Source organism: Ursus americanus, chromosome 13, assembly GCF_024610735.1.
Source record: "Ursus americanus isolate L20-20 chromosome 13, mUrsAme1.1.p, whole genome shotgun sequence".
Lineage (NCBI taxonomy): Eukaryota > Metazoa > Chordata > Mammalia > Carnivora > Ursidae > Ursus > Ursus americanus.
Window position 1 is genome coordinate 45133497 of NC_142139.1, and position 20364 is coordinate 45153860.

General features: G+C 36.7%; 1 protein-coding gene across 1 annotated transcript in view; it reads left to right on the top strand.

Moving 5' to 3' along the window:
• GRIA2 (glutamate ionotropic receptor AMPA type subunit 2) overlaps window positions 1-20364 on the top strand; it is a 146695-nt gene that overhangs the window by 59700 nt on the left and 66631 nt on the right. Inside the window, exon 3 of the mRNA XM_087866547.1 lies at window positions 10321-10560. Coding sequence (XP_087722673.1) covers window positions 10321-10560 — 240 coding nt within the window. The remainder of the gene's footprint in view (window positions 1-10320; window positions 10561-20364) is intronic.

A 20364-nucleotide genomic window follows, 5' to 3' on the forward strand; every position in this document is an offset into this window, starting at 1 on the left:
ATTTGCCAGAAGCGTACAGCTGGCTGGTGTCACAACTGGGATTAGATGCCAGGCCTCCAGACATTCTGCCTGGCACTCTTTATCCACAACATTCAAATCACAGCAGGGCATGCAGTGCCCAGAGTTTACATAGAGCATAAGCTGAGCAAGAATTTGCAGAGAGTAGAACTCTGCGTATTCAGGAGGAGGAAATACATGTCCAAGGGTTGAAGAATGGGACTATCTTTTGTGAAATAGCATCTTATATAAACAGAGGTAATTCTCTTTTCGCTTATGTGTCCAGAACCCATCATTAAAATTCACATGAGAGTTATTGCTTATTACTGCCAGGACTACTATTGCTTGCTGTCCCCAGTGATGAATGAAGCCAGAATAAACGTTATAGATTTTTTAAAGCTGCATATAATATGGCAACAGCAATAAACTTATGACATTTCACCTCACTCAGCAAACATAACAGGAAGGTCAGGAAGGATAAATGTGTGTTAGAGGGAAAGAAAAAAATGTGTTATTACAACTTTATAATCTTCTACTACTGGGTGATGATGCTGCATCCCATTTACTACTTGTATGAAGAATGGGATCAAAATATATGCAAAGGAGAAGCAATTTATCTTAGTAAAGATTTGTGGCAGGGCTATAGGAAAAATCATTAGTGAGGCAATTTATAGGAAATGTCATTGTGGTGTCTCTGTATTATTCTTCACATTTTCTTTGGCTCTTGAGGTTTTCATTCAATAGCTAGATAGTGAGTATCTTTGCTGGGAACCGTGCTGGCCTCTGAGGAGCGGGAGTAGGTGCAGAACAGTTGGCTTTTGAAAAGATGAGAATTTTGTAAGAGCTGCTAACTGCTAGCTCCGGAGGGGGAGATCCTTCCTGTCCACTGACAGGGAAAGAAGGTGCCCCCCCATAGATATGAGAACTTCAAAATAACCCCATTAATGGAAAGTAGATAGTTTTACTTCATCTCACTATGAGAACAGGCTATTGTATTTACTTAGATTTTCCAAGAAGAAAGGAAACTATAGTGTTTTTTTGTTTTGTTTTGTTTTTTTACATGGAAAGGAACTGTCACAGGTGCTGTCTGTTACAACAATTACCTTTTTTTGAAGGAATACATGTTGTTTATGATAAGTTCTCAGGCATGAACAACTCCGTTGAATTAGAGAAGTAAGACATTTGAGATTGGAGACTACCTGAGGATATGTTCAAGTACAACATGTCTTACTGGACTTATGTCCAAGAAAGAAGTTCACTTCTTCCATTAGCTTTCCAAGTGCACTATTTATTTTTTAAGGTTAGTAACTTCACCTCTCTTGGTGCACATTCTCCACATATCGAATATATTTTGAAAGCTTCAAATAATAAGATTTTACAAATGTTTCAGGGTTTGTCTTCTCATAGTGATGATTATGGTATTTTGGGGTTGGTTTGTTTGTTTTCCTATTATGAGAACTAAGAGACAAAATATCACGGGTAATTTTAAATGAATACTAGTTATTTTGCAGTATGATAGTGAAGGATGAAAATATTGTCCTGACACGATTACCCCAGTATCAACAGAAATGAAATTTCATTGTCGGAAGCTCTTTTATATCTTTGGTATCCAGTTGGTTTGAATCACATATTCATTCAACAAATACGTAATGGTGTGCTTGTGAAAATTCCTGGGTATTGCAGAGAATATAAAATGCCTCTGGTTGGATTTTCTGTCACTAGCACATTTATTTCATGAAATATTTCCCCCAGCATTTCTCTCTGTATTATCTAATTTAAACTTTAAACCATTCCTCCAGGTTAGGCAGGAGAGGAATTAGTATCCTCACTGAGTAGACTAGGAAACAGGCTCATGTTCAGTGACTCCTCCTACCAGATGACCAGAGAAGGATGAAACTGGCCTTCCAATGCAGGTATTATTTTGTTCTCACACTGAGCTCTGCTCTCGAGGAGGTCGCAGATCACCCTCCCCCTTCTTCCCCACACACATACACACACTCACTCAAACATACTGTACTTCATACTGTACCCCCCCCATGGGGGAGGGGCTCATATTGGGAAAATCATATTCAGTTGATGGTAAGCAGGACAGCCTTCATGGAGAAATTGGTATTTTATCACATGACATTTGTCAAGTGCTTGCTGTGTGCCAAGTATGAGATAAACAGCACTTCATTGTCTGCTGTCAGTTAGCTCAGAGGGAGGGAAAGCCAAACAATGATAACTCAGGCTAACATGCAGAAATGCAGATTGCTTTAGAATCACACGTAGGAGAGTCGTGTAACTCAGAACACACAGAGCAGCTAACACCTGAGAACTGTTATGTATATTATTCTCTAAGCAATGGGGAGACATCGATGGATTTTAAGCAGGAGCGTTATATCTGCCACGATAAGAAAGAGATTTATTATAAAGGGGGCTATTTGGGAAGTTACTGCAGCAATCCAGTCAATAAATGTTTGAGGACCATATGAAGGCAATGCCAGAGGAGCTGGAGAAGACAGATTTGAGAAGTCAAAGGAGATAGTATTGGTGAGAATTTGTATGCTGGGGATTAAGGAAAGGAGGAAGTCCAGAGTGATCCTCACATTTGGAAAAGAAAGGTTTTGTTTTAATACATGAACGCTTGCCTTATGGAATTGGTGAATTTTATGCTAAAGAAAAAAGACAAATAAAATCCTGATGCATGATTAATAAATAGTTAATATCAACATTGATTAGAACCCAGAATTTAATAAGTAGGGAGGTCACAAGAGACATATGGAGCTTACTAGTAGTCAACACTATTGCAGCTCATTTTTTCTTTTCTTTTTTTTTTTTAAGATTTTATTTATTTATTTGAGAGAGAGAGAGAGAGAGATCACAAGCAGGGGGTAGTGGCAGGGACAAGGGAGAGGGAGAAGCAGACTCCCCACTGAGCAGGGAGCCCGACATGGGGCTCGATCCCAGGACTCTGAGATCACCACCTGAGTTGAAGGGAGACGCTTAACCCGCTGAGCCACCCAGATGCTCCTCATTTTTTCTTTAATACTGCTCCATCTTACAGTGAGGTGGATGGGTAGGTAACATTATTATCCTCTGTTACAGATGACTAAATTGAGACTGTGAAATAAAGTAACTTGCCCAATAAATCCAGCTAGATAATAGCAAAGCAGGGATTCAATCCCTGGTTCAGTCCCTCACTGTTATCCTCTACAACTACTACATCTAAGGTCAGAGCCCCAAGATCTGGGCTAGAGAATAATAATTTTTCTATGGTATTTAATATTTGATATTGAAGTTATAGGCTTTTAGACAGTGTAAAATAGTGCTGAGTATTTTATGTATTTTTTCTTTGTTTTAATTCTAGAAAACTCACATGAGATCTTTCTTGAAAGAATTAAACATTTTAATTAAAAATTATACCAGCAAGGAAATAAATATGAAATAATTTTGAAAATATATGATTTCATTGGTCTATGTGTCTGTTTTTGTGCCAGTACCATGCTGTCTTGGTGATCACAGCTTTGTAGTACAGCTTGAAATCTGGCATTGTGATGCCCCCAGCTTTGTTTTTCCTTTTCAACAATTCCTTGGCGATTCGGGGCCTTTTCTGGTTCCATACAAATTTAAGGGCTATTTGTTCCAGTTCTTTGAAAAATGTCATTGGTATTTTGATCGGGATAGCATTGAAAGTGTAGATTACTCTGGGTAGCATGGACATTTTAACTATGTTAATTCTTCCGATCCATGAGCATGGAATATTTTTCCATCTTTTTGTGTCTTCTTCAATGTCTTTCAAGAGTGATTTGTAGTTTCTAGAATATAGATCCTTTACCTCTCTGGTTAAGTTAATTCCGAGATAACGTATGATTTTTGGTGCTATTGTAAATGGGATGGATTCCCTAATTTCTCTTTCTTCAGTCTCATTATTCGTGTATAGAAATGCAACTGATTTCTGAGCATTTATTTTGTATCCCGCCACATTCATGAATTGCTCTGTAACTTCTAGTAGTTTGGGAGTGGATTCTTTTGGGTTTTCCATATAGAGTAGCATGTCATCTGCAAAGAGAGACAGTTTGACTTCTTCTTTGCCAATTTGAATACCTTTTATCCCTTTTTGTTGTCCAATTGCTGTTGCAAGGACTTCTAGTACTATGTTGAATAATAGTGGCAAGAGTGGGCATCCTTGTCGTGTTCCTGATCTTAAGGAAAAGGCTTCCAGCTCTTCCCCATTGAAAATGATATTTGCTATAGGCTTTTCATAGATGGTTTTTATGAGATTGAGGAATGTGCCCTCTATCCCTACACTCTGAAGGGTTTTAATCAGGAAAAGATGCTGTATTTTGTTAAATGCTTTTTCTGCATCTATTGAGAGGATCATATGATTTTTAGCTTTTTTCTTGTTGATATAATCTATCACACTGATAGATTTGCGAATGTTGAACCATCCTTGCATCCCAGGGATGAATCCCACTTGGTCATGATGGATAATCGTTTTAATGTACTGTTGGATTCTATTAGCAAGGATCTTGTTGAGAATTTTGGCATCCATATGCATCAGGGATATCGGTCTGTAATTCTCGTTTTTGATAGGGTCTTTGCCTGGTTTGGGGATCAAGGTAATATTGGCCTCATAGAATGAATTTGGTAGCTTTCCTTCTGTTTCTATTTTTTGAAATAGCTTTAGGAGAATAGGTATTATTTCTTCTTTGAGTGTTTGGTAGAATTCCCTGGGGAATCCATCAGGCCCTGGCATTTTGTTTTTTGGAAGGTTGTTTATCACTGTTTCAATCTCTTCATAATTAATTAGCCTGTTTAAAAAATCAATTTCTTCCTGTTTCAGTCTTGGTAGTTTATAGGTTTCCAGGAAGTCCTCCATCTCTTCCAGATTGCTTAATTTATTGGCATAAAGCTGTTGATAGAAGTTTCTAATAATCCTTCCAATTTCATTGGTGTTGGTTGTGACCTCTTCTCAGCAAATAAGCAGATAAAGGGAGACAACTCTGGTGATTGTTCAGATTTGGGAACCATTTATACAAAAAGCTGAATTTGACCATATTAAGAGGAATGAGATCACGAAGACATATAGTGTAAAGAAAGAAGACAAACAATTGGAAGATAGGTCCTTGGAGAATGCCTTTTATGTGGTTGATTTAGGAGGACTAATATGACAAAAGTACGAATTGAAGGAGGAAGGGAGGAGGTGGGACGGTTCATGTTGGCAGAATGAAGGAGGAGGAAAATGAAGGTGCAGATGCAAGAAACATGTAAGAAATATAGAAAACGAACTTCATGTAAATAGGGGCCTCTCCTGTCATACTTAATGTTGTTTCCCCAATACTTAGAGCAATGCATAGCTGGTTCTCGAAAATACTTGGTTAATGTGGAATGGGTGAGGTAGAATAAAACACAGGTGGTTATAAATGTCATGAACAAGAACAAAGAAGAGTAATGAATAAATTATTCTGAAATATAGAAGCCCAATGATTACAAGAGTTATGGTGCTGTGAGCAGAAAGGAAAAAAAAAGTCAACACAAACATGATTTGTTGGATAAAATTTTCGGGATTTCCCCCCTGTTTTTATGGATGTAGCTGAATGATAGGGAATTAGACATTTTTCCAGTGGGTGATACTGGAGGGGGAGAGATTAGAGCTAGGCTAGCAATTCCAGCTGATGTGGACAATATCTCCCCTCTTTGCTGTGGCAGTTTCTAAGCCTAACACCATGCTCCTCACACTGAATGTTTACAGTATGTATTTGTTCAGTAAATAAATAGACAAAGGGAGACAACTGGGGTGCCAATGAAGTTTTGGGAAGCGTGCTTAAAAAGTTGAAGTTGACCTTGTTAAAAGGAATGTGACTACTAAGACATAAGATGTAAAAAGAGAAGAAAAAACAATCGGAAGACAGATCCTTGGAGAATACCTTTTTAATTTGGGATGTTAAAAAAAAAAAAAAGATAGGAGAGTGAAAGGTAATTAGAAGGAGAGGAAAAGTACCGAGATGGTATGATTTTACATTGGCAGCAATATGGAGAAGGGATTGGAGAACAAGCCTAATAGCAGGAGAGAGAGAGAAAGAGAAAGAGATCAAAAAGCAAGTTTTTGATTAATAAATTCAGAGAGGCTAAGAAAGCTTAATCTGAGAAAAAGATGATTGGATTTAGTGAGTAGGAGACGAGGACTAACAAATGATAGGGACATTTCAATAGTAAAATCAAGGTCAAAGTTTGCAAGGGGTTAATGTCAGAAGTTTAGTGATGAGAGAAGAGATATTTTCAGTGGGCTCCAGATTTTGAAGTCAGGATTGCTTGGTGATGCAGCTTTTATCAGACTTTGCACAAGCTGCAAAGGGGCTGTCACCATTCCTGCTTATGAAGCAGCCTATGCTGTTTCATTGAAGTGAATGGCAATTTAGGATAAAAAATGTAAAATAAAAATAAATCCTGCCCTGTTCTTTTTCTGCCTTTCTATGAAATAACCACGGAAGGTTCTCCAGACTGTTTCGAGTATGCTGCATTAGCTGCACCAATGAGCAGAAGGACCCAAGAGAAAAAGATGGGACGTGGATGCACCATCAGCATTGTTATTGGCTTATTATCATCTGGGCTCGTAATAAAAAGTGGAATAATCAGCAAGTTACTTACACCCAGGAGATGAGAATTTCTGCTGTTTGACCTCAAGTGTCTTTTAAAAGGGCTTCCCTTTGTTGAACTTCTCAAAGTTGGTGTTAAATATTTTATTAAAGCAGAACTCAGTAAGAGCATCTTGACCTGCCAGTTTGCAATCAGTTTTGAGTCTTAAGACATCAATGCAATTCTAATATTGATCAGTATAATCATTCAGAAAGTTGCAATAGTGTTTCATAAGGTGATTATATGGGCCATGGAACTGGAGGTAAAACTGATCTTTTCTGTTCCTTCTGCTTCCAGAGATGACGTAGGAAAAGAATGAATATATGTAGGGTGCTGTTATTATCTAACTAATTTTAGAAAGCTATCTTTGGAATTATTCTACCACTTGTGACACATTATTTGGATATTCTCAGTGATAGTAAATCTTCTGTCTTTAAGGATGGATATAAGTTAGGAAAATGGCTCTAAAGTTTGGAGGGATAGCTGGGAAATAAAGTTGAGATCACAATGAGCAATTAAATTTCTAATCAAGTGAGGAGTCATTTCAAGGCAGTGCACCTAAGATTCTTGTATGTTGTGTCAGCAGGGTCATGTATCTGTGGTATATTGGGGAAAGCATGAGTTTTGGAATGCAAAAATACTCTTGGGTATTTTGGAGATGGAATGTTAGAAGTGTAGCACTAAGTTTTTTGGTTTTGTTTTATTTTGTTTTGTTTTATCTTGAGGTGATCGCTGCAAACTGAATAAACAAAATACCTCAGCTCAGGTCAGCATTCTGATTGATTCCTGGTTGTAAATCTCAGCGATATCTTTATCATGCTTGGGGACAGAGACAGTGACTGACCTAAGATAAAGAGAGGGAGACGAGCAGTGTTGACAAAATGACTGTTAATCGTATGTATAGAAAAGGAACATTAAGAAAGAAATATCTAGAAAAAAAAGAAGATAGAGTAAATAGACAATTGAATATGTACCATGAAGAGATAAAGGATAAGGAAGAGGGTTTGGAAGGACCAGGGATAGTCAGGAAAGAAAGGCCATTGTTACAAAATTATGCTCATTGGAGAATTAGCTGAATTGCCTGAAAAAAAGTGCCTTTTGAATCAGGTGAACTGTAATTTCTTGTGAAGTCTCATACAGCTTGTGCCTGTTGTTGGGCCAAAGCCAAGTGTTTCCAGATGGCCACAATAACGAGGAGGCCCCTTGACAACTCACTTCAGTGTCTAAAACAAATGGAAAATGAAAGGTATGGCTCCTTATTAAGATAGTCTTTGCATTCAAACAGGAGCATCCTTTATCAAGCATTCAGCTGGTGTTGTGGCTGCTGTTCCCTTCGCAGAAGCTATTTCACTTAAGATGAGAAGACGAGGTCTCATTAATAAATCATATTGCCTGATATTCCTATAGTATTTAGATGACATGCGGACACTTCATGGAAAATGAAATAAGTAGACCCAGAGAGAATTTTATAGCAATTTCCCCTTTTTATATGTCATATGGAATCATCATTTTCTGAACAAACGTAAGCTTTAAGATGTACATGTCCATACACATATATCCATGTATAAAATAAGAAACCACCACAGAATTTGCCTAGGAGGGTTTTAACAATGAAAGGGTTTTTTTCACTTATGTGAAGAATGAGCCCAGTCAAACACATTAAAGGTTATTTTCAACTTCTGTACTCAGACAAGGACAAAATATGAACATAAATAAATGACAGAAATCTCATCTCTATTTTATGTTAAAAGTTTGAAATGAATGTAAATGAATATATTCAGTTTTCTGAGGTATATTAGACTACTCTGCAGAAGATTGGTAATAAAGGAGGAGATGCCAGTTGATACATTACACAGATAAAACCTAGAAATCTCAGAAAACTTATGTTAGAAATACAGAAGTGAGTTGAAGATTAGTAAATATTTAAAGGAAGATGAGACTATTTGATAAATAAAAGCCACTCAAAGAAATAGTCAATCTTGCTTTCCTTTCCTTGCATATCATTTAATACTTACTAAAAATTATTGCCTATTATTTATTGATTGTCTGGAATTGGTTATTAGAATCTGTCTGTATTGTAGCAATGCTCTTATTCATGAAGCAAATCTATTTTTCTACAGATATTCTATTTTTTGTAAAGGAAATAAAATGAAATAAGATTGCACTGGTCTTATCCTTTAAATGGGATTAATTAATTTGAAAGGATGCTTGGTATTATGCTCCGGTTTATTAGATTATCTTACTGGATAGCATATTTACATTTCCTTGGGTTGAAATGACCCTTGTGATTTAAAAAAATATATCAGCTACTTAATCATGTAAAGCTATGTGATTGACCTGAATTGGTGGTCTTAAGCATTGTGTCATGGGTGGTTTCTATAGGGCATTTCAGAGGAATCAGTCTTGGAAGAGGTAACTCTTACTTCTCAGATATTTTCAGATTTGTGTTTCAAAAAATTATTCTGGCTATGTTGTAGAGAATTGAATGGAAAGGGAATATTGGATGAAGGAAGAAAGTTGGGCAGGTATTCCAATAATCCGAGTGAGAAAAACAGTATTATCCATTAGTTAAAAGCATGGACTTTGAATCCAGATGCTAGATTTGAGCACAGCAGCTTTCACTTACTAGCTGTGTGACCTTGGGCAAATCACTTAATCTTGTGTTTCAATTTTCCTATCAAAATCCCTATTTGGGAATAATAATAGTTCCTGCCCCAAGGGTTTTCATGAGAAGTAAGTGAGTTAATGTGCCATAGATCATGCCAGCCACAAGGCAAGTACAATGTAAGTATAGGCTGTTAATGAACTTGGATGATTGGAATAGAGTTACAAATAAGTGGACCACATTTGAGTATATTTAGTGTTAGAATAAACAATAATTAGTGATTGACAATAGGGGAGGGGGTTGGAGAAGGTATTGTCACATGCCATTTACTGTATATCATTAGAGGGTAAGGGATTGTGGAGTGATGGAGACTTTCAAATGAAATATTACTTTTTTTTAAAAGATTATGGTCCTAAATCAGAATATTTTGATAATAATCTTTGTTTTGTGTGGGTAAGTGAATCCATGAGAAAGATTAAAATTAGGCGTTCTGAACTCCATTTAATCGCTACTTGACTTGAGAGACCCAAGGTAAGAGGTCTCTTTCTGGTGATATGTCTCTTTGTGTATGATGTGAGTGAGTCTTGCATCTGGTTTCTCTTGAAGAACTTTGGGTCAGCATTAGAACTCTTCATAAGCACTCTGACCTTCTAGCATGAAGCGTCATTAACACAGTAAATCCTTTTAAAGAATCAGATATTAGAGGGAATGAGATGTTATGAATGTGTGTAAATGCCAGGTAACTGCAGTTTGTTCTTCACATATCTAATGATTGTTACTTACACTTTTTTTTAGAGGTTTATTTATTTATTTGAAAGAGAGAGTGTGCATGTGTGAGTGCGGGGACAGGCAGAGGGAGAGAATCCTCAAGCCAACTGCCCCCTGAGCATGGAGCCCACACTGGAGCTCCATCTCAAGACCCTGAGATCATGACCTCAGCTAAGTAAATAAGTACTTATACATTGGATGGATCATCGATATAAATTCTGTATTTTTCAATTCGATTTTATGTTTCATATAAAAGGGCATTAAGTTTTAAGCAAATCTACATTATTGTACGCCAATTTCAATGATTTATCCTTTCTATTTTTCCTATTCAGTCTGCTCCCAGTTTTCAAGAGGAGTCTATGCTATTTTTGGATTTTATGACAAGAAGTCTGTAAATACCATCACATCATTTTGTGGAACGCTCCATGTCTCCTTCATCACTCCCAGCTTCCCAACAGATGGCACACATCCATTTGTCATTCAGATGAGACCTGACCTCAAAGGAGCACTTCTTAGCTTGATTGAATACTATCAATGGGACAAGTTTGCTTATCTCTATGACAGCGACAGAGGTAAGTGACAATATCCCTATGCCTTTGTAATGGGTCAAATTCAGTGCCTACACTTGACACTTCTATGTGATATTATGGAGCTACACAGGTGTGTTAAATCCTAGGGGTCACTTGGTTTAATTTTTCTGTGTAAATGAATAATGCAATTTGAAACCTGGGAAACATATTTAGAGTTTAAAAAAAAGTGAATGTGCAATTTAAGGATAGAGACTCTGTCAACCCAATGCCCAGATGTTCAGTTGTAATGTAAATAGCACCTTCTGACGTCAGCAGCTAAGACCCTGTGGGGACTACATTACTAGTCAAAGGTCTTCGAAGTGACTGCCTTGAAAATTGATTTAAGTGAACCTGAATAAATATGCAAATAAGGACTTCTAGAGAAATTTGTAGCAATTAAATATCTTCACGTGCAAAAGTTTTATGAGGAAGAGGTGACCGTTATTAACCTTGCTTTAAAATGACATCTCTGAACCTCAGAGAAGTTAAAGGACTTGCTCATGATCCACTCGAGCGGCTGGTACAATTTGACCCAGGTCTTCTGACACCAGACCCACATGTTTTCGTAATTCTGAGTTTATGATGAGATGTTATTGATTAGCATACTAATTGGATAGAATCTTGGCTCATTATACTAAAGTTGCATTTTCAGGGGGAGTTACTTCCTTCGTGTTTCCCACATTTCATGTTGCGAAGTTTCGTATTAACAGACCTGCTTGATGTATGTGTCATAGAATCCCAGATGTTCTTTTCTAAAATTTTATTTATTTGAGTATAGTTGACACATGATGTTAACGTTAGTTTCAGGTGTACAACATAGTAATTCAACAACTCTGTACATTACGCTTTGCTTACCACAAGTGTAGCTCCCATCTCTCACAATACAACGCTACAACCATACCAATGACTACATTCTTTTATTCCCAGGACCTATTCATTCCATAATTGGAAGCCTGTATCTCCCACTCCCCTTCACCCATTTTGCCCAACACCCTACTCTTCTCCCCTCTGGCAGCCATCACTTTGTTCTCCGTATTCTCTGTTTTCTATATTTTATAGTTTGTTCTCTGTATGTGCCCGGTTCTGCTTTTTTTTTTTTTAATAGATTCTGATTGTTAATTCATTTGTTTTGTTTTTTAGATTTCACATATGAGTGAAATCATGTGGTATTTGTCTTTCTCCGTCTGTCTCACTTAGCATAATACCCCCTAGATCCAACCATATTGTAACAAATGGCAGGATCTCATTCTTTTTTACGGCTGAGTGATATTTCGTTGTATATATACCACATCTTATTTATCCATTCATCTATTAGTCAAGACTTGGGCTGCTTCCGTATCTTGGCTACTGTAAATAATGCTGCAAGACACATAGGGGTGCACATATCTTTTCACATTGGTGTTTTCATTTTCTTTGGAATCTCAGATGTTCTTAACTATTCCTGGGTCCGTGATTTGGCTTCAGTGGGTGTACTTACTAAAGTTGAACAAGCATTTGTGCACATGTTTGCATCTATATTTTTCTAAAGACAGTATCCATAACCAAACTCAAAAGGATTGAGAACCGTTATTGTAAGAGTACCTAAGTCCAAACTAGGCTTTCTTCAGCAGCTTGCTTCTTGGAATATTTAAAGGTTCAAATGAAACCCAGAAGCCTGTCTCGACCAAGATAGGGCACCTTGTTAACCCGCAAGGGCAGACAAGAAGAGAGCCAGCCACCAGTCAATTCGCCATTGATTAGTCTGTAGTCATTTGCTGCAGCAATCCCATCTGGGGTGCTCAAGCTAGGTGTCTGATTCCCTGCCCTGTCCTCCCAGTCCCGGCAATGAGAACACTCCATGGAAAAGCCTGCCAGCATCTACAAGCTGAAAAAAGTTGCTAAGTCAACAACTTCTCCCCTCCCCTCTCCCCCCCCCCCCCGCTTTGAGAAGGGAGAGCTTTGCTATTCCTACGAGGAATGAAAAATTAAAACAGAACCATTTAAAGAAAATATGGGTTACAATGTGCTGGATGATTCCGAAGCATACTTCTTATTAATGTGATAAAAGGCTTTCAAAACTGAGCTTATTCATAGACTTTCCTCCTGTTCTCTGCGAACTCCTTTAGAACTCTGTCATGTTAATAAAACTAGCCTACAATCTGCGAATATTCTGAGTGCCTCTTTCACCCCTGCCTCCTGTTGCAGTGATTTCTACCACGCAAACATATTTTATCTCTGGACGCTCTTTTTCATTGTCTTCGCTCCAGGCCAGGCCACCACCACATGTTCCTTCTCCCTCCCCTCCGTTTCCACACTCGTTTCTCTTTAATCCATTTTCCACAAAGTATTCGCAACGTGTAAATGCTCTTCAGTGCTTTTCTGACCTTATCATTCCTTTGCTTAAAACACTTCTCATGAAAATGAAGATAAAATAGAAAATCCCTAACATGGCTCTAAGGTCTGGTTCCTGCCAATTGATGCTACCGTCCTGCTCACTAAGCTAAATCCATCGAACTAAACTTCTTTCACTGTCTCCAGATGCACCAAACCAAACCCTTGCAGCTCAAATCTCTGCACACGCCTCTCGTTCTTTCTCCTCCTTCACGTCTTAGCTTCTAGAGCATTTCCACAGAGCTGCGTTTCATACTTTTATTCTCTCACATAGAAGTCTCCTCTTTCCCTACATAGTACTTACCACAATTTATCCTGAATAGTAGTATCTGTTCTTTTACTCAAGAACTGCTGTTGAGCTACTATGTTTCAGGGCCAGTTTCAGTTGCACAGGCCAAGCACTATGTCTTCATTTGTGCCCTGGCTGTAAGCCCCCAGAAGGCAATGTCCAGGCAGCACCCATTACACTGGGTGTCCAGTTTCTAAGTGTACACACAACGCTTAAGATGATGCTGGAACAGAGCTGATATTGAATAGATAGTATTAATAAGAGTTAAGCATCTGCGTATTTTAAGTTTGTGATGATATGAGAACCTGGATCTCGCTGGCTAAATTGAAGGATCGGAAGATGAATTCTGTTTGACAAAGTTGAAGGTGGCGGTTTTCCTCTAGGGGCATACCTCACCCTCGCTGTGACTCCCTGTAGGTGAACATGAACTTTAGACGACAGAGGCCATAAACAGAAAAAGAGAAACTCTAGTATTTGAAGAGAGATACAAAGAAAAGCTCTGGGAGGTGATCAGGTGACGAGGGATGAGTTTACACACTTGTGAAAAGAACATGAAACATTCTGAAGTGATTTCATTAATACAGACTTCGGAAATAGTAAATAAAATTGAAGTGATGAGATAATCTCCAGTCATGAAATTGTACAAATGGATTTGAGTTTAAGTTCATCTTTTGAGAGAAGACTATTAGAGTTATAGTATTCTCTATTAAAGTTATGTATCATATATTTAAGCCAAAAATGGCCTTATGGACACATTTTCAAGGTATCATCAAATAGCTGTACTCCTGTTTTAATATGAACAATGTTACACTAGATCTGAAACTGTTTTCAGAGATAAGTGTGTAAGACTCAAAATATTAGCAAATGACTTGATCTTTATATAGTGTTTTACCTGGACCGAGGAAATGGGATTTTGCTATCCAATTTTTTTCTTATTACTGTCTTAATTTTTATAGCTTTGCCATCATATTACACTTTAAAAAGCTCATTCGTGCATTTATTGTGTGACTGGTTTTCTTTCCTACAGCCATTAACCTCATACACTTCAAGGAAGCACTTCCTTATGTAGTGTTACGTGATTACGAGCACACGTCTTTGTTCCCTTTATCCCTGCTATGCATGCTTTAAAAACAGATTCCATTATTTCATCTTTCACTACATCTCTACATGCTTCAATTTCAAACAACTTGGTCTGTCCTTGATGTGGCGCTCTCTCTACTTCATGGATTATAAAGGTTTCTTTTTTTTTTTTCTCAACTTAAAAAAATTTATTTTAATTTCAGTTACTTAACATACTTTGTGTTATATTAGTTTCAGGTGTACAATATAGTGATTCAACACTTCCATACAATACCCAGTACTCATCACAACAAGTGCACTTCTGAATCCCCGTCAACTATTTCACCCATCCTCCCACCCACCTCCCCTCTGGTAACCATCTTCTCCATAGTTAAGAGTCTTTCTCTCTCTCTTTCTTTCTTTATTTTTTCCTTTTGTTTGTTTGTTTTTTCTTAAACTCCACATGTGAATGAAATCATATGGTATTTGTCTTTCTCTGACTGGCTTATTTTGCTTAGCATTATATTCTCCAGCTCCATCCATGTCATTGCAAATGGCAAGATTTCATTCTTTGTGTATATATAACACATCTTCTTTATCCATTCATCAATCGATAGACACTTGGGCTGCTTTCATGTCTTGGCCATTGTAAATAACGCTGCTATAAACATAAGGGTGCATGTATCTCTTCGAATTAGTGGTTTTGTATTATTTGGGTAAATACCCAGCAGTGCAATTGCCACATCATAAGGTTATTTTTAACTTTGTTGGGAACCTTCATCCAGTTTTCCACAGTGGCTGTGCCAATTTATATTCCCAATAGTTCATGAAGGTTCCTTTTTTGCCACATCCTTTCCAATACCTGTTTCTCGTGTTGTTGATTTTAGCCATTCTGAGGTGTGAGGTGATATCTCCTTGTAATTTTGATTCACATTTCCCTGATGATCAGTGATGATGAGGATCTTCTCATGTGTCTGTTGGCCATCAGTATGTATTCTTTGGAGAAATGTCTGTTCATGTTTTCTGTCCATTTTTAATTGGATTATTTGTTATTTCAGGTGTTGAGTTTTATAAGTTCTTTATATATTTTTTGATACTCACCTTTTATCAGATATATCATTTGTAAACATCTCTCATTCTGTAGGTTGCCTTTTAGTTTTGTTGACTGATTCCTTCATTGTGCAGAGGCTTTTTATTTTGATGTAGTCCCAACAGTTTATTTATTGATTTTGTTTCCTTTGCCTCAGGAGACAGAAAGAAGTTGCTCTGGCCGAGGTCAAAGAAATTATTGCCTATGTTCTCTTCTAGGATTTGTATGGTTTCAGGTCTTACATTTAGGTCTTTAATTCATTTTGAATTTATTTTTGTGTATGGTGTGCGAAAGTGGTCCAGTTTCTTTCTTTTGCTTTTTGCTGTCTAGTCTTCCCAACACCATTTGTTGAAGAGATTTTCTTTTTCCCATTGGATATTTTTTCCTGCTCTGTCAAAGACTGATTGACCACATAATTGTGGATTTATTTCTAGATTTTCTGTTCTGTTCCATTGATCTATGTGTCTTTTTGTGCCGGGATCATACTGTTGTGATTGCTGCAGCTTTGTAATAAAACTTGAAGTCCAGAATTGTGATGTCTCCAGCTTTGCATTTCTTCAAGATTGCTTTGGTTATTTGGGATCTTTTGTGTTTTCATGCAAATTTTATGATTATTTCTTCTTGTTCTGTGAAGAATTCTGTTGGCATTTTGGTAGGGATTGAATTAAGTGTATAGATTGCTTTGGGAAGTATTGACATTTTAACAATATTTCTTCTTCCAATCCATAAGCATGAAATGTCTCCATTTCTTTGTGTCATCTTCAATTTCTTTCATCAGTGTTTTGTAATTTTCGGGGTACAGGTCTCTCACCACTTTGGTTAGGTTTATACGTAGGTATCTTATTATTGTGGGTGCAACTGTAAATGGGATTGTTTTTTAGTTTCTCTTTCTGCTGCTTCGTTATTGGTGTATAGAAATGCAAGAGGTTTCTGTACATTGATTTTGTATCCTGCAACTTTACTGAATTCGTGTGTGAGTTCTAGCAGTTTTCTGGTGCCGTCTTTTTTGTTTTCTATACGCAGTATCATGTCATCTGCAAATAGTGAAAGTTTTACTTCTTCCTTACCAATTTGGTATTTCTTTCTGTAGTCCGATTCCTGTAACTAGGGCTCCAGTACAATTTTGAATAAAAGTGGTGAGAGTGGACATGTGTGTCTTGTTCCTGAACTTAGGGGAAAAGGTTTCAGTTTTTCCCCATTAAGGATAATATTATCTGTGGGTTTTCATAGATGGTCTTTATTACGTTGAGGTGTGTTCCCTCTAAACCTACTTTGTTCAGGGTTTTTATCATGTCTGGATGTTGTACTTAGTCAAATTTTTTTTCTGCATATATTGAATTGATCAAATGGTTCTTATCCTTTCTCTTATTGATGTGATGTATTATATTGATTGATTTGTGAATACTGAGCCACCCTTGCAAGTCAGGAGTAAATCCCACTTGATTGTGGTGAATGATTTTTTTTTAAAATGTATTAATGAAGTCAGTTTGAGAGCATTTTGTTGAGAATATTCATCAGGAATATTGTCCTGTAGTTCTCTTTCTAAGTGGTGTCTTTATCTGGTTTTGGTATCAGGGTAATTCTGTCCTCATAGAATGAATTTGGAAGTTTTCCTTTCTTTTCTATTTTTTGAATAGTCTCAGAAGAGTAAGTATTAACTCTTCTTTAAATGTTTGGTAGATTTCATCTGTGAAGCCATGTGGTTTCTTGATTACTGACTCAATTTCTTTGCTAGTTATTGGTCTGTTCAAATTTTCTATTTCTGGGGCGCCTGGGTGGTGCAGTCGTTGGGCGTCTGTCTTTGGCTCAGGGCGTGATCCTGGCGATCTGGGATCGAGTCCCACATCGGGCTCCTCCGCTGGGAGCCTGCTTCTTCCTCTCCCACTCCCCTGCTGTGTTCCCTCTCTCGCTGGCTGTCTCTCTGTCACATAAATAAATAAACTTAAAAAAAAAAAAAAAGAGAAAAAAAAATTTTCTATTTCTTCCTGTTTCAGTTTTGGTAATTTATATGTTTCTAGGAATTTATCCATTTCTCCTAGGTTGTCTAATTTGTTGGCATATAGGGTTTTATTTTTTTCAATTTTTAATAATCTTTACTTTTCTGAGAGTCTAGAATTAAATAAACATATTGGTTTTTTTGTTTTTGTTTTTTTAAAGATTTTATTTATTATCCATTTGAGAGAGAGAGAGAGAATGAGAACAGCACACAAGCTAGGGTGAGGAGCGGAGGGAGAGGGAGAAGCAGGCTCCTCGCTGAGCAGGGAGCCTGACGTGGGGCTCCATCCCAGGACCCTGGGGATCATGACGTGAGCTGAAGGCAGACGCTTAACCAATTGAGCCACCCAGGAACCTCTATATTGTTAAATTTTAATTTCTAAATATACTAATTGATGTTCTTTTGAGCAGCATGGGGCCAAAGCTTGAAAATGGGTCACTAACATTTTGCCCCAAATATGAGCTAGATGAAAAAAATTAAAATTGTCTATGCTTTTTTATTGCACTGCTCCTAAGACTGCCATTTAAACCCTTCCTGCTTCCCACCATCCATCAAAATGCTGAGCACCTAGTCCAGGAGTCCATGTCCCAGTTATAAACAAGGGAGGACATAGATGCATCTTGGTCTTGGTAGAGTTCATCTTCTTCTATTTCAAGTTTACTCATGAAAGGAGTGCTGAAAATGTTCATTTGGTGCCTGTGATGTTTTAGGACCGCTGTCTTCTCTTTATCCAAGCCATACTGTATCACTCCTTGATGACCCAGTGCTCTTCCTAAAAGCATATTATTACTTCATAGACAGTAGGTAGATAGATCTTCAATACGTTTGGAACTATAGAGTAATGGGCTTACCTATGTTAATGCATTAAATATAGTTTTATGTATTAAATTTGAACCAAGACTTTCATCAAAATGTGTTTCCTATTTATTGGTTCAATGTCAATAAGGTAAGACAACACGTTTCTATAGACAGTAAGTAAAACCAGAACTAATGCTTTATACCTTTATGTCTTGATTTTAATTTTGAGCCATACTATTTGTTCCCTGAAGGCACTTTGATTCTGGTTCCAAGAAGAAATCATGCATAGAATAAAAATGCTTCCAAATTATAAATTTCTTTTCAGATGTCCTGAGAAAGTCAATGGGGGAAATATATGTTAATCTAATCTGCCTAGGCATGCTGCCATGATTTAGAGATCATAAATATTAATTTCTGTGCCTGAAAGATGAATAATGGCAGTGAATTTTAAATGAAACAAAGAAAATATTTTTGAAAAGAAAAAAATAGTCTGAATGAAATATACCTATTTGCAGTAATCATTCTTAATTCTACTCACTAATATACAGACTAAAACACTTAGACTTTACCTGTCTTTAGGCTGATAACCTTTCTATAACTCTCTCCCGGTATTACTAACACTAGCTCAAGATGAAACAGTGAAGTACTCATGGTAATACTTTGGGAGAGTTTTAGGATAATTGTCAGCTCACAAATAGATTATACAACAATAACTAGTCTTGCAACAGTTAGGCTCTTGAAGTGGTAATGTAGTCCAACAAACATAGTCTAGTCATTCTTTATTTTAGCCAAAAGCCTGAAAATATAGAGTTTAAAACTTAATTTTAGACCTTGTAATATTCTTGAGTTACTTTAGAATGTATTTTAAATATATGGATTAGGAGGAATTATTAATTTTCTGGGTTTTTTTTCCCCTATTTGTAGATGAACAACTGCGTATCTCCAGCTTTCTTTGTTCTGAGTAATTCAGTAATAAGAAATCAGTCTCTGCTATAATTCAGCTATCCTGATATAGTATAGATACTAAAGTAGAGTAATTACCACTTAGTAATAACTTGAAGTAAACCAATATTTATAAAGAATGTCCACTGTCCATACAAGTTTATAGTCCAATTAAGGGATGGAGGTATTTACGAAGATACCAGTTTGTGTGGAAGGGAAAGAGTAATTATCTCAAGTAATATTTTCCCCCTAATTAGAATGTGGTACCAAGAGACCAAGAACATGAATTTGTGTTAGGTTTGAAGAGGTTAATTTCACCTCAGTAGTTGTAACATGTATTTTCAGTGGGTTTTAAAATGATCTGCTAATTTTAAAGTAACCAAAATTAATACAAAACTCTTAGTTGTGGGGAAGACACAAATCAAGTCGATAGACTAAGAGGTCTGTTGCTATTAGCAAAAAAACAAATCCAAGAATATGGATTACTAAGCATGGGACAGCAATCTCTTTAAATCATGAGTCAGACTATTTTATGGATTGTGAGTTACTTCTGGCTGTCCCTAGGAGATGAGTTAATATTATTCATTGTCTTCTGATGGCACTAAATTAATCACGTCTGATATTGCACCACTTGAGCTATTTAGCTTCTTAATGGATGTAATGTTTTTAGGCTTCATAGGTTACAAAACATTAATTCTGAGAGTTTTAATAACTGAAAATCCACACCAACTGTGAGTTACTTTTGACACAAGAATGAATAAGTTGAAAACTCAACCATTTCTTTAAATGCATTCTTATTAATTTAATACATCATCTCCATATTTTTTGACAAGATGAACTGCCAATAAATGTGAGGTATAGAATTATCACTTGATATTTACAAATCATTATTTATATCCAAAATTTCTTATAATATTTGTTGAAAGTTGGAATAGAATATCAAGAACATTAACACTTGAAATTTTAGTATGTGGTAAACTTCATGATTAAATAAAAACAAAAAATAATTTCTGCCTGGAAGAAAGGAATCCCAGTGCTGTATGATATTATGTGGATAGCAAATGGAAGATCATTCATGGATATAATGTTTTTAAGGAGGCAACAAGGAAGAGTTAGTTGCATAAAGATTATAATGTAGGAAAGTAGGACCTAGATAGTGAGAGAGATTTAGAAAATTAGCTTTTTTTTCCCACTCAGGAAAAAAGACTGGATAGATTTAATAACTGTTTTCAAGCACTCTGAGAGCTGTTGAATTGATCATGA